This window comes from Balaenoptera physalus (genome assembly GCF_965194825.1).
Source record: "Balaenoptera physalus genome assembly, chromosome: 9".
In the NCBI taxonomy this organism is placed as follows: domain Eukaryota; kingdom Metazoa; phylum Chordata; class Mammalia; order Artiodactyla; family Balaenopteridae; genus Balaenoptera; species Balaenoptera physalus.
This window is the reverse complement of record NC_138888.1, coordinates 16,405,436-16,418,157: the sequence shown is the minus strand read 5'-3', so window position 1 is coordinate 16,418,157 and position 12,722 is coordinate 16,405,436. Positions and strand designations below refer to the sequence as shown.

Here is a 12,722-nt window from a genome sequence, read left to right as displayed (position 1 = left end):
TCTAAGTTATGAAGCATGAAAATAAAAACACCCATGATGCCACCAACTAGCTTAAGAACTAAAATGTCCCCTGATTCCATTATCCCTCTGCCTCTCTCACCACAAATGAGTCTTTTGGTTTTCCTTTCTGGCCATTCCCTTACAGATCTTTATAGAGTTTTGCCACATAAGTATACACCCCTAAGTAACATACTGTTTAGTTTTACTTGTTTTTAAACTTTTGAAAAATACTGTCATGCTGAATCTAGCCTTCGGCAATAAGTAATGCCCAATTCTTCTCCACATTATTGCTCAGTATGGAACACCAACAATTCCTGGATAGTGTTTCTAGCTTTTTAATCTCACCCTCACTATCATCTTCTACTTCAGTCAAACCAAAGTCAACTTCATGGTCAACTACTGTGCTGAGCTGAGCCTACCACTTCCTACTAAAGAACTAGAGAGGGTGACAGTAAGAGAAAACCATGATATGATGATGGTGTTGTTTTCCTTGTGGGAAAAGTATGTTTACCATGAGCCTTTAGATGGGGAAACAATATTCCTTCATACATATATTCAAAAACTCTCAGAGATGATTTCAGGTAAGATTACCATATAAAGTGTTTCCTCTTGGATAAACACATTAAAAAAGAGAGAGAGAAATCTTGGAAATCATAAACAGTAAGAAGCAACTGAGCCAGTAAGATCTGCTCAGTGTCTCTGAAGTCTATCAAAAGATAGCAATAACCTATGCCCAATAAGCAGCATTACAACATATATGGGGAAGAGCAAATCAGTAAAAATCCCAAAAGGCACCTATAATGGCAGAAATACATCTAAAGGAAGCACAAATGAGAAAAAAAGTTAATGAGTTAAAAAAGAACTTGTTATACTACTTAGTCAAAGATAACTTTAAAATACTACAAGGAAATTTAAAATATTCATAACAGCTATGAAGGTCAAAACAATATTGCAAAACACTAGCTGAATTACCATTACATTATACACAAATAAAGAAAAACCGATGTTCTTAAAAAATAGAGGAAACTTGTTAATTGTGAGAATTGAAAGGACACAGGATCACGTAATGGAACAGCTAAAATCCAAAACACTGACAACACCAAGTGCTGACAAGGATGTAGGACAACAGGAAGTCTCATTCTTGCTGGTGTGAATGCAAAATGGTAATTCAATTTGGAAGAGAATTTGGCCGTTTCTTACAAAGCTAAACCATAAAATCCAGCAATTGTGCTCCTAGGTATTTACTCAAACGAGTTAAAAATTATGTCCACACGAAATTCTACACACAAATGTTTATAGCAGCTTTATTCATATTTGCCAAAACTTGGAAGCAACCAAGATATTTAATAGGTGAACAGATAAACAAACTGTGGTAGACCCATATGAAATATTATGTAACAATCAAGAGAAATGAGCTATTAAGCCATGAAAAGACATGGAGGAACCTTAAGTATACACTGCTAAGTGAAAGAAGCCAATCTGAAAAGGCTACACACTGTATGATTACAATTATATGACATTCTGGAAAAGGCAAAACTATGCAGACAGTAAAAAAAAGATACTGGTTGCCAGGAGTTAGGGGGATGAACAGGTGGAGCACAGAAGACTTTCAAGGCAGTGAAACTATTCTGTACAATACATGGCATTTGTCAACACAAAGAGTGAATCCTAATGTAAATTATGGATTTTAGTTAATAATAATTTATCAATATTGGCTCACCAACTGTAACAAATGTACCACACTAATGCGAGATGCTAATTAAAAAGGTAAACTGTTGGGGAGGGTGAAGGGAGTACATAGGAACTCTCTGTACTTCTTGTTCAATTTTTCTGTAAATCTAAAACTATTCTATAAAATAAGTTCTATTTATTAAAAACAAAACAAGAAAAGGAATCCACAAGTCCATATTGATAATGAATATATGATAAGTAGCGATAATAAAGGAGTGCTCTTCCTTACAACAGAAGGCAGGCTGACAAGTGTGGAAAAAATGGCGGAGTTGGGAAATCACCACTTTGCACCCATCAGAGTCAAGATTGGTTCAAGCAATAGTCATGGATGGCTAAGAAATCCAGAGGGACAGTTTGACAAGGAATAAGATATCTGAAGGTCTCAAAGTGCCTTGCTACAGATGGCTTATTAGTTGCAAGGGGAAAACAGAAACTATGCAGTGGAGACCCCAGACAATGGATTACCTTGACCAGGTGATCAAAATGAACACCTCCCAATGAGAGGCAGATGGATATTATCCACCTCCAGATGTGACATCTGAGAAGGATACAACGTCACCTATGTAGTACTCTGGCTATGGGTGTATATATAACCTGAATCTTAATCACAAGGCAACAGCAGATAAACCTAAATTGAAGAATATTCTACAAAATAAATGACCTGTATTCTTCAAAAATGTTAATGTAATGAAAAACAAGGCAAGTTAAGGAATTCTTCCAGATTAAAGAGATTAGAGCAACATGACAACTAAATGCAACAGATGATCGATCATGAGCTGGATTCTAGACTGGCAGGAAAAAAAAAGCTATAAAGGATATTACTGAAGTAACTGACAAAACTGGAATGTAGACTGTAATTTCTATCAATTTTAAAGTTCATGATTTTGATATCTGTACTATGAATATGTAGGATAATATTGCTGCTCTTAGGAAATACACACTAATGAAAGAGAAAAGATATCTGCACCGCAATTTCAAATGGTCCCCCCAAAATAGTATGTGTGTATGTGCATGTATAATCAGAGACAGAGTGGGAGAGGAGAGAGAGAGTGAATGATCAAAGCAGATGTGGCAAAATGTTAAAAATGGGTGAATCTGGGTAAAAGGTATATAGAAGTTGTCTGTGTTATTATTTGTAATTTTTCTGTAAATTTGAAATTATCTGAAAATAAAAAGTTTAAAGAATGTTAACCCCTCTTATTCTGGCATAAACTTTCTATACTTTGTTGATGAAAGCTCTGATGATAAGCTAATGTTCTTTCCCTTATAAGTCACTGACTCTTGCTGCCCAGGTGCTCAAAGGATTTTTCTTTTAAGTCCAGTAATTTTCTTAGAATTTGTCTTGGTGTTGGCTATTCTGGGTCAATATTCTCAGATAACACAGTGTGCTCATTAAACTGTGCATTTTTAATTTTTTTTTAATTCAGTAAAGTTTTCTTGAATTATAGTCTTTAGTATTTGTTCCTTCAGACTAGTGATGCTAATACAAATTATAAAACAGGTAATGAACCTGAAAGCTCTACTATATAAAATAATGATAGTAATAAAAACTTAATTATTATCTATCCATTCCAATATTATTGACAACCTACTACGTGAAAGGTATACCTATTCCACAAAAATAAGAAATGGAAAAAATGCCTAGTAGGTCAACTAATCATGTACTGAATAACTGTTCCCCAAACGACTTCATATTGCTAGTAATACAGAAAAGAGTATACTTTAGAGTGTTCAATTTCTGCCCAGGTTTTATCCTGTACTTAGTATTCTACTATTTAATCTCAATACTTGAGATGTACAAAGAATTATTCTCTAATATACTTAAAATTCAGTCCAAGAAACTCTTTAAAAATGAGATGAGTATAAACAACTGAAATCCAATTAATATTTGTAAGCTGGATATCTATTTCCCATTTTTTTAAAAAGGCACTTGGCACTATATTAATAGTGGAATCAAATTTGTTTACTTTCACGTGTGTTATTATGTCATACAAAATTTAATCCAGAAAAAAACTCTTAGCTAAATTTTTTAATACTTTAAAAACTATCAAAAAGTCAGAAATAAACTCACAATGAATATGTATTAAATATACTGCTGAACAACTATTTGAAAAAAGTAATTATCTTACCATTTCTAGTAGAATAGCTTGAGTTTTGGCCTCTTTTTCTGCCTTTATTTCTTCTACTTCTTCAGCCGATCTTCCTTTGAAATCATCAATTTCTTCATCTGCTCCTATTCGACCACTCTGTAAGGCAGAAGTTACTCATATATATATTTAAAGAATAGAAAAATCTAAGAAACATGAGAGACATTATGCTTTATTCTTAGTTCCATCAAATGTGTTAGAACATTTGTTTCACAAATGTGAAACAAACTTACCTCTGAAAATTGATTTAGATGAATTCAATAATACTAGCCAGACTAGGCATCTAATTTATTCTTAAATCAAAATAAACATTTGTATAGGAACTATCTGGTATCCAACTAAGTGCTGAATACAGAAGATAAATGGTCTTAGAAATTAAGCATTAAATCCCAACTATAAAGATAAATTCAGCTTTGAGGAAGCCTCATACGCAGAAATTTTTACCTTAGATCTGAGGGAAAAAGTCACATGCCACAGAAATTTCTGGGTTCTAGCCTGGCTCAAAAGTATCCCCAGTTGAAAAGTTCCTTCACAAGCTGATAATTTAATTTAGCCTTAAAGCTACACTCCTATCTAGAGTTAAGATATAAGAGAAATATTTCCCCAAGGTATTCATATAAGCTTCCAGAGCTAAGGAAAGAATATTAGGGAAATAAAAAGATAGGTAGAAAAATGAGTATCTCCCTGGAAGAGAAAAAGAACTCTAAACTTGTCCTAGTATTATTGATCAAGCAAGATAATCATTCTGAAGAAATAAGTTTTAATAAGGTAAAAAGCAAATTTTATGCAAAACATTAATATGTATGTACATTCAATCACAAGAAGACTCCTTACCTCTAGTTGTTCCCTTGTAGGTTCTGGCGATCGATCAGGAATTGATAGATCAGGAGGATCATCAAATGGATCATCTAAAATCACTGTATGATTTATCCTCACAAAATAAATCCAAGTCAAATGTTACATTTATGCCATTTCAGAATCCATGTTTTACTTTGTATAAAAATTATAACAAATATCTTAAGTATCTCTAACACCAAAAAAAAACCATAAGCTCTTAAATTTTATTGCACAAGAATATTACTAGTGTACACTTTCACAATTAGTGTTACTGTTTTTGATTGTTTGATATTATATATTATATTTATTACTCTGTATTACACTAAGATGTAATATAAATGACTAAATCTTAGTAATTTTGTCAAATCTCTCAACAATCTGCATTTTTTAAAAGCTAAAGGATTAATAATTCCTCCCAACATAAGCATTTATAATTAATACAAGTATTTTTTTAAATAAAGGTATTCTCTATTATAAAGATTCTTATAGTCACATTTTAGAATTATCCAAAAACCAGTCCTACATATGCCATCCCCATTACCTGTCAAACATCACATATAAAACATTCTAGTACATTTCAATAGTAAACTGTAACCATACCTGATATCTTGATATGGTACAAAGTCCTTATCAACAAAGGTCTCATTAATTTTCTTAATTATGTCCATGCCTTCTGTCACCTCACCAAACACTGTATGAACACCATCAAGGTAATCTAGATTATCTCCTGTTGTAATAAGAAACTATATAGAAAGACATAGAATAAATACAAATACATATATAATTCAAACTGAAATCAGTTACAAAAGACTACATTAATTGCATGAATTCTCACCTACTTGTCACTACTACTAAGTATAAGGCACAAAGCTTAAACATAAAATATCAATAAATACAGATGCTCTGATTGTTTAAAATACTTGAACAAACCAAATCTCAGTTTTTTCACATGTAAACTGTGAGGAAACAAAAGCATCTACTCCAATGGGGCTGTTGTGACAATGAATGAAAGGTGCTCAACATGACCTGTTTTGAAATAAGTAATAAACACTGAAAGGAAACGGGCCACACTGTGAACAGTGATATTCCATGAATGGTGGGATTGTAGGTAATGTTATTTTCATCTTTGTGCTTTTCTGTATTTTCTAAATTCCTCCCAATGGACATGTTTTACTTTTAAAGGAACAAAATAATAAGGATTTTTTTAACATAGGAAAAAATAGTGTCATGTTTTTCTTCTAACAAATATCTTTGATTGAAATTCTCTCATTACTAGATAGTTTACAAAGATAATTTTGTGGGTTCCCTCCAGCAAAACTCATCTCCTCACCCATTTCCTAACCTGAGATCCATGCTGATCACTGCCATTGTTCACCATGGACACAGTGCCCTTCTTCCTGTGCTTAATTCTTGGCACTTTTTCAGCATCGAAAAAGCTTGCTTGATCACCATACAGTTGACTAAAAATACATATAATAAGGTTATAAAATATAAGTATACTCAACATGAAATATAAAACTACTAGGGTTACATATAGGGCGCTAGGGTTAACAGATAAGGTTACCATTTGTTTTTGGTTTTTTTCGGCTGCACGCATGGCTTGCGGGATGGAACCCGTGCCACCTGCAGTGAAAGGGCAGAGTCTTAACCACTGGACCGCCAGGGAAGTCCCAGGTTACCATTTCTTTATAGAAATGCCACTATGATTCAAAATATTCCTTTTATTTGCTATAGACATTTATGGAACTTGGGGAAAATCTATATTTGAACCGTATTTTAAAATGCAGACTGAAATATGCTACTTAACATTGTTAAAAGGTAATTCTATTTTTACTCATTTGAAAATAAAAGAACTTACCCAAAAACTGACTCTCCTCCACGGCCAGTCCCTGTAGGATCACCAGTCTGTATGATAAAATCCCTCTATAATATATAGGATACTTTGTTAATTCAGAGAGCTTGCTAGATAGTTCCAATGACAAAGAACATGACTAATATCCACCAACTCACCTGTACATTGTGAATAAGGCAATAATTGTAATATTTTATTTTGCACAACTTCAGGAAATTCAAGCAAGCTGAAAGAAAGTAAATAGTAAATTTATCACAGTAGTTTACAAATATATTTTTAACCACATAAAAGCACAGTTAGTATAGTTTAATTTCTAAACTACCATACAGAAACTTCCTCCCCAAATGGTCAAATGTCCAAAGCCATTGAAAAAGGTAGTAATCCTAGAAAAAGGCAATATGTTTTAAATTATCACCTTATTCTCTTTTTCTTTTGATTTCTTGGGCATCTGAACTATATAGAAAACTGAAACTTATCTGGGATAAGCAATCACTTGTTGATGAATTGATTTTTTGTAAGAGGAAAAAAAAAAACTAAAGAGGACTCTATGATTGGAAAGGATCTAGCAGAGTATCTGAAAATGGGTACAGATTTATTTATATTAGAGAAAACAAAATATCTGGGACCATTTTTTTCACAATGATTAAATAGCCCTTCACAAAAATCCATATACTTATCATGTACCATGTTTTTTAAATAAATTCACTCATTTATCCAATAAACACTGATTGAGAATCTTCTAAGTACCTGTCACTGTTGTTAGGTCAAATGCCATTAAATCTTGATCTCTGCCCTTAACAAGTTTATAGACTAGTTGTAGAGAAACATGCTAACAACTTCTCAAGGCACTAAGCTAGAAACCAAACAGACAGAAAGACATATGAGGCGGTCCCTGCCCTCAAGGAGCTTACACTAAACTAGGGTCCTTACACCTGAACACAAATAGTTACAATAGTGGGCACACCTGATAATACCATCTGTGCACTTAAATGGTACAAAGTTTAAAAGTGGTTTTAAATATGCCACACAAGTTGAAAAGAGATTGTTTCTGGCTGGGGAAATGAGAAGACCTCCTGGAGGCTTAAGGGAACATTAAAAGAACTGGATTGGCAGAGAGTAGAGAGTGGGCATTTCAAGCTGGGAAGACATTATGAAATACCCTGGAAGTGGGAATTTAAATGTTTTGGGGAGGGTCCAGGAGACTAGTCTAACTTCTATAACTTCTCCAGTGACACAGAGGAATAGAGGATTAAAAAGCTGGAGAGGTAAGATGGAGCCAAGTTATTGCAGGGTCTTGAATATCAGGCTTTTGATCATTTTTCTAGAAAAAAAAATGTATTCCTGGAGTTACTGTTAAACATATAGGAATAGTCCTTTAACTAGAAAACAAAAATAATGAATCTAAGTAGTGATCAACAATGGTTGCCAAAATCTTTAGGTGAAAAGCTAATGGGAACACTATAACAGATATATCAGGTAGACAGACCTGAACCACTAACCAATTTTAACAACACAAAAAGATCCAACCAGACATCAAGTGCCTCCTGAATGTGATGCAGTTGGAAGTACAGTCTACCTGATATGAAATATTCTTGCCAAAAACATTAAACCTGAATCTGATCAAGGCTCTGGATCTAAGTAGAAATTCATGAGAAATAGAAGGGACAGAAGAATATATTAAAAGACACAACAGGGATAAAATCAGTCAAATCCAAAATTAAAAAAATTCTACAAATGACCCAGATTCTTTCTCAAAAATTTTTCAGGGAAAAAAGGGGGGCGGGGGGAACTTACAGATTAAAAGATATTTATGAGATGTATCAACCAATATAATATATGGACCTTCTTACAAGACTAGACTAAACACACTCTTATCATACAATCCAGCAATCATATTCCTTTGCATTTACCCAAAGGATTTGGAAACGGGTCTATGCAAAAACTTGCACACGGATGTTTATAGCAGCTTTATTCATAACTGCCAAAATTTGGAAGCAATCAAGATGTCCTTCAGTAAGTGAATGGATAAATAATCTGTGGTACAACCAGACAATGAAATATTATTCAAGGCAAAAAGAATTGAGATATCAAGCCATGAAAAGACAGGGGAGCCTAAAATGCATTACTCAGTGAAAAAAGTCAATCTGAAAAGGCTACGTACTGTATGGTTCCATCTGTGTAACCTTCTGGAAAAAGCAAAACTATGGAGACAATGAAAGATAAGTGGTTGCCAGGAGATGTGGGGGAGGGGAATGAACAGGCAGAGCACAGAGGATTTTTAGGGCAGTGAAATTACTCTGTATGATACTGTAATGGTGGATACATGTCACTATACATTTGTCCAAAGCCACAGAATGCACACCACCGAGAGTGTACCCCAACATAAATAATGGACTTTGGGTGATAATGATGTGTCAATATAGGTTCATCAAATGTACCACTGTAGTAATAAATGTAAAGTATGTACAATGTTACATGGTAGAAACATTACAAATGTATTACAAATGTACCATTCTGGTGGGAGGTACTGACAATGGCAGAGGCCTGTGCACTGGGGGTAGGGGGGATATGGGAAATCTCTGTACCTTCACCTCAGTTTTGCTATGAACCTTAAAGTGCTTTAAAAAAATAAAGTCTTAATTTTAAAATGGGGTGGGGGAGAACCTATAGATTAAAAAATATTTAAGAGGGACTTCCCTGGTGGTCCAGTGGTTAAGACTCCGCGCTTCCAATGCAGGGGGTGCGGGTTCCATCCCTGGCGGGGGAACTAAGATCCCGCAAGCCGTGGGGTGCGACAAAAAAAAAAAAAAAAAATTTAAAAATTTAAACATCCAGTGGAATGGGGCTATAAATGAAACATTTCACAACTGTTAAACGAAGCTGATCATCAGCACATGAGGTTCATTTACATGATTCTACTTCTGTATATGTTTCAAGTTTTCTATAATAAAAAGTTTTTTAAAAAAAGAAAGAAAAAGAAGGGAGAGAAGGAGGGAGGAAAAAAGAAAAATAAGTCTGGATATATTTACTATAAATTGATAAGTAGTTACATATAGAAGTAGATATCCAATCACATGCTTACAAATATATACAAATAGGGTGGACTTATGTTTTTAGTGTCCCAAGCTATCTTTGCAGAAACACTGCTTGGCCATTTTGTCTGTGTTAATTAGGTGACATAACCCTACCTCCCCTTTAGTCTCTCATAGTTCTACGGAAAAGGCCCACTCACTTGCCAGGTGCTGCTCCACATGGAGAGTGTCAAACTCAAAGGAAAGCAAATCCAAAAGATGAAAAATACAATTCCCTATAAAATCCTGTGTACCCCCTGGTCCTGCCATCCTTAAAGCTTACCCCAGTAACATGAGGCAATCAACTGTTTTCTTTAAGCCAGTTTGTGTTGAGTTTCTATCACTTGCACAAAGAGTCCTAATACAACACATATATTTGCATTACTCAATATAATGAACCTTTGGTGTATGCCCTCAAAGTGTCAGGCACTGCACTAGGTGCTCAGGATATAGAGATAATTAAGGCACAATCCCTATTCTCTTAGAGTTTACATTCTTGAGAGGAGACCAAGACTTGCAAATAATTCCAGGCAAATAGGTAAATCTATAACAAAATATGTACTGTGATTTATAAAAAACCTGAGACAGAACACAAGAAACCAATCGAACTCTGCTTAGGGACACTGGAGAGTTTCACAGAAGAGATCATGCTTGATCTGAAAGTTGAATAATAAGCAGGAACTTTGCCAAAAGGACAACAGTGGAGAGAAATGTGGGGTAGAGACAACAGTATGAGAAAGGCATAGAGGTATGGTTGAGTGTTGAGGGGTGGAGATAACAGCGTGGGATAAAGTGTAGCACGTAAGGAGGGACTCATGGTACCCTATTGCAGCTTGTTTCATCTTCTTTCATAGACTGCATTCCATGGGGGCAGGACCCTGGTTGTAACTAAACTCTCCTGGTCTCCAGCTTCTCCCCAGTCTGAAACATTCTCCACACTGCTACTTATTATCGTCCTAAAACAAGAAGTTTGCCATGCCTCCATCCTGCTCTTAAACCCTTCAAAGACTCTGGGCTTCAGTAGGGTACACAAGGCTATTCACGACCTGACCTCACCTAAAAACGTATACAACCAGACTCGCAGTCTGCCATTCCACGGCCAAGCCACGCGGATCTACTTTCTATTTCCAGAAAATTCCAAGCAAACAAGAAAACCCTCGCTCCCACTCATCTTTCAAAGAGCTAGTTCAAGTGCTCTCAATTCTTTGCTAGCTTTGCTTCTCCCCGCCCCCTTCCAAAATTACACCCTCCTCTGGTTTCCATGGCAACTTACACATTCTTCCACTACAACGCTTAAGAAATTAAATGGGTTGCGGCGCCTATTTCCCCCAATGGAAAATTAGAGTCTCAAGGACAAGAGGCCCATCCCACGGCTTGGCACAAAGTCTCGCATAGTGAGCGATCAATGAGTGTTTGCTAAGGTTGGGTGCACACCTCCGGACAGCCCTTCCTCCAACCACGAGGGATGCCCACACTCACGGCTCCAAGCCCATCCTCCCTGCTTTCATCAGGATATACTGATTGCACACCAAGGAGTACTGCTTGAGTTCCTCTGACTAGTGAAAAGCAGTAAAGCCGCAAAAGCTATGGGCATTGTATATGCTGCATTACACACACACACACACACACACACACACACACACGCATTTAATAACCACAAGCACCCGCCACCCGGACCCAGCACCAGATGCGGAGAAGGGCTGCTCCTCAAAAAAACTTTTCAACCAAGGCCCGCTAATAAAACAGCGCAGTCGCGGGCACCATCAGCCCAGAAGCTCCAACCAGTCCACGCGGACCGGGCAGAAAAGGCAAAGTGGGGAAAGCAGATAGCTGCCCGGCAGAGAGGTGAGCGGGGCACGGGCCTCACCGCGCGGCCGCTCCTCCGTGTACAAGTCGATGACGACGTCGCCCAAGGTGGTCTCCAGCAGAACCGCCATGGCGCCCGCTCCTCCTCCGCAACAAGCCCCAGGGGTGACAGGCGCAGCCCGACGTCAACTACGCCAAGCGTCACCCTCGGCGCGACGCCTTTTACGTCACCCCTCCGGCGACAACGCCCCCTTCCGGGAGGCTCCTTTGGGCGGGTCTGGTCGGTGCCCCGCCTCGCCCGGCTGTCGGGCGGTGCCGTGGGTCCCGCCCATGGCGCGGCCCTTTTGAAAATCGTCCTTAGCCCTTGGCGACTGGCGTGGAAGCCTGTCACTCAAAGGGGCTTCTGTGAAGGATTTGTGCCCCTTTTGTGTCCATCCGAAGAATGGGGGGCTTCCCTGGTGGCGCAGTGGTTGAGAGTCCGCCTGCCAATATAGGCCATACGGGTTCGAGCCCTGGTCTGGGAGGATCCCGCATGCCGCGGAGCAACTAGGCCCGTGCGCCACAGCTGCTGGGCCTGCACTCTAGAGCCCGTGAGCCACAGCTACTGAGCCCGTGAGCCACAGCTACTGAGCCCGCGTGCCACAACTACTGAGCCCGCGAGCCACAGCTACTGAGGCCCGCGTGCCTAGGGCCCGCGTGCCTAGAGCCCGTGCTCCGCAACGGGAAAGGCCGCCGCAGCGAGAAGCCCACACACCGCAAGAGTGGCCCCTGCTCGCCACAACTAGAGAAAGCCCGCACGCAGCAACAAAGACCCAATGCAGCCAAAAATAAATAAAATAAATAAATTTATAAAAAAAAAAATGGGGCGCTCTTGCACTGTTGGTGGGAATGTAAACTGATACAGCCACTATGGAGAACAGTATGGTGGTGCCTTAAAAAACTAAAAATAGAGTTACCATACCACCCAGCAATCCCACTACTGGGCATATATCCTGAGAAAACCATAATTCAAAGAGAGTCATGTACCACAATGTTCATTGCAGCTCTATTTACAATAGCCAGGACATGGAAGCACCCTAAGTGTCCATCAACAGACGAATGGATAGAGAAGATGCGGCACATATATACAATGGAATATTAGCCATAAAAAGGAACGAAATGGAGTTATGTGTAGTGAGGTGGATGGACCTAGAGTCTGTCATACAGAGTGAAGTAAGTCAGAAAGAGAAAAACAAATATCATATGCTAACACATATATAATGGAATCTAAAAAAAAAA

The 12,722-nt window shown here is 37.7% G+C and overlaps 1 protein-coding gene across 2 annotated transcripts in view; it reads right to left on the bottom strand.

The window, feature by feature from the left end:
• Positions 1 to 11,705, bottom strand: part of PPIL4 (peptidylprolyl isomerase like 4) — a 32,026-nt gene extending 20,321 nt beyond the window's left edge. The window contains exons 1-7 of one of the 2 annotated variants that reach the window (XM_082474773.1): positions 11,506 to 11,705; positions 6,726 to 6,793; positions 6,574 to 6,638; positions 6,058 to 6,175; positions 5,316 to 5,458; positions 4,713 to 4,809; positions 3,861 to 3,977 (exon numbers count right to left, since the gene is read on the bottom strand). In XM_082474773.1, coding sequence (XP_082330899.1) covers positions 3,861 to 3,977; positions 4,713 to 4,809; positions 5,316 to 5,458; positions 6,058 to 6,175; positions 6,574 to 6,638; positions 6,726 to 6,793; positions 11,506 to 11,575 — 678 coding nt within the window. In that variant the 5' untranslated portion in view covers positions 11,576 to 11,705. Of the gene's footprint in view, positions 1 to 3,860; positions 3,978 to 4,712; positions 4,810 to 5,315; positions 5,459 to 6,045; positions 6,176 to 6,573; positions 6,639 to 6,725; positions 6,794 to 11,505 lie in introns of both variants that reach the window. The other variant, XM_082474772.1, reaches the window with a different exon arrangement.
• Positions 11,706 to 12,722: the final 1,017 nt, after the last annotated feature.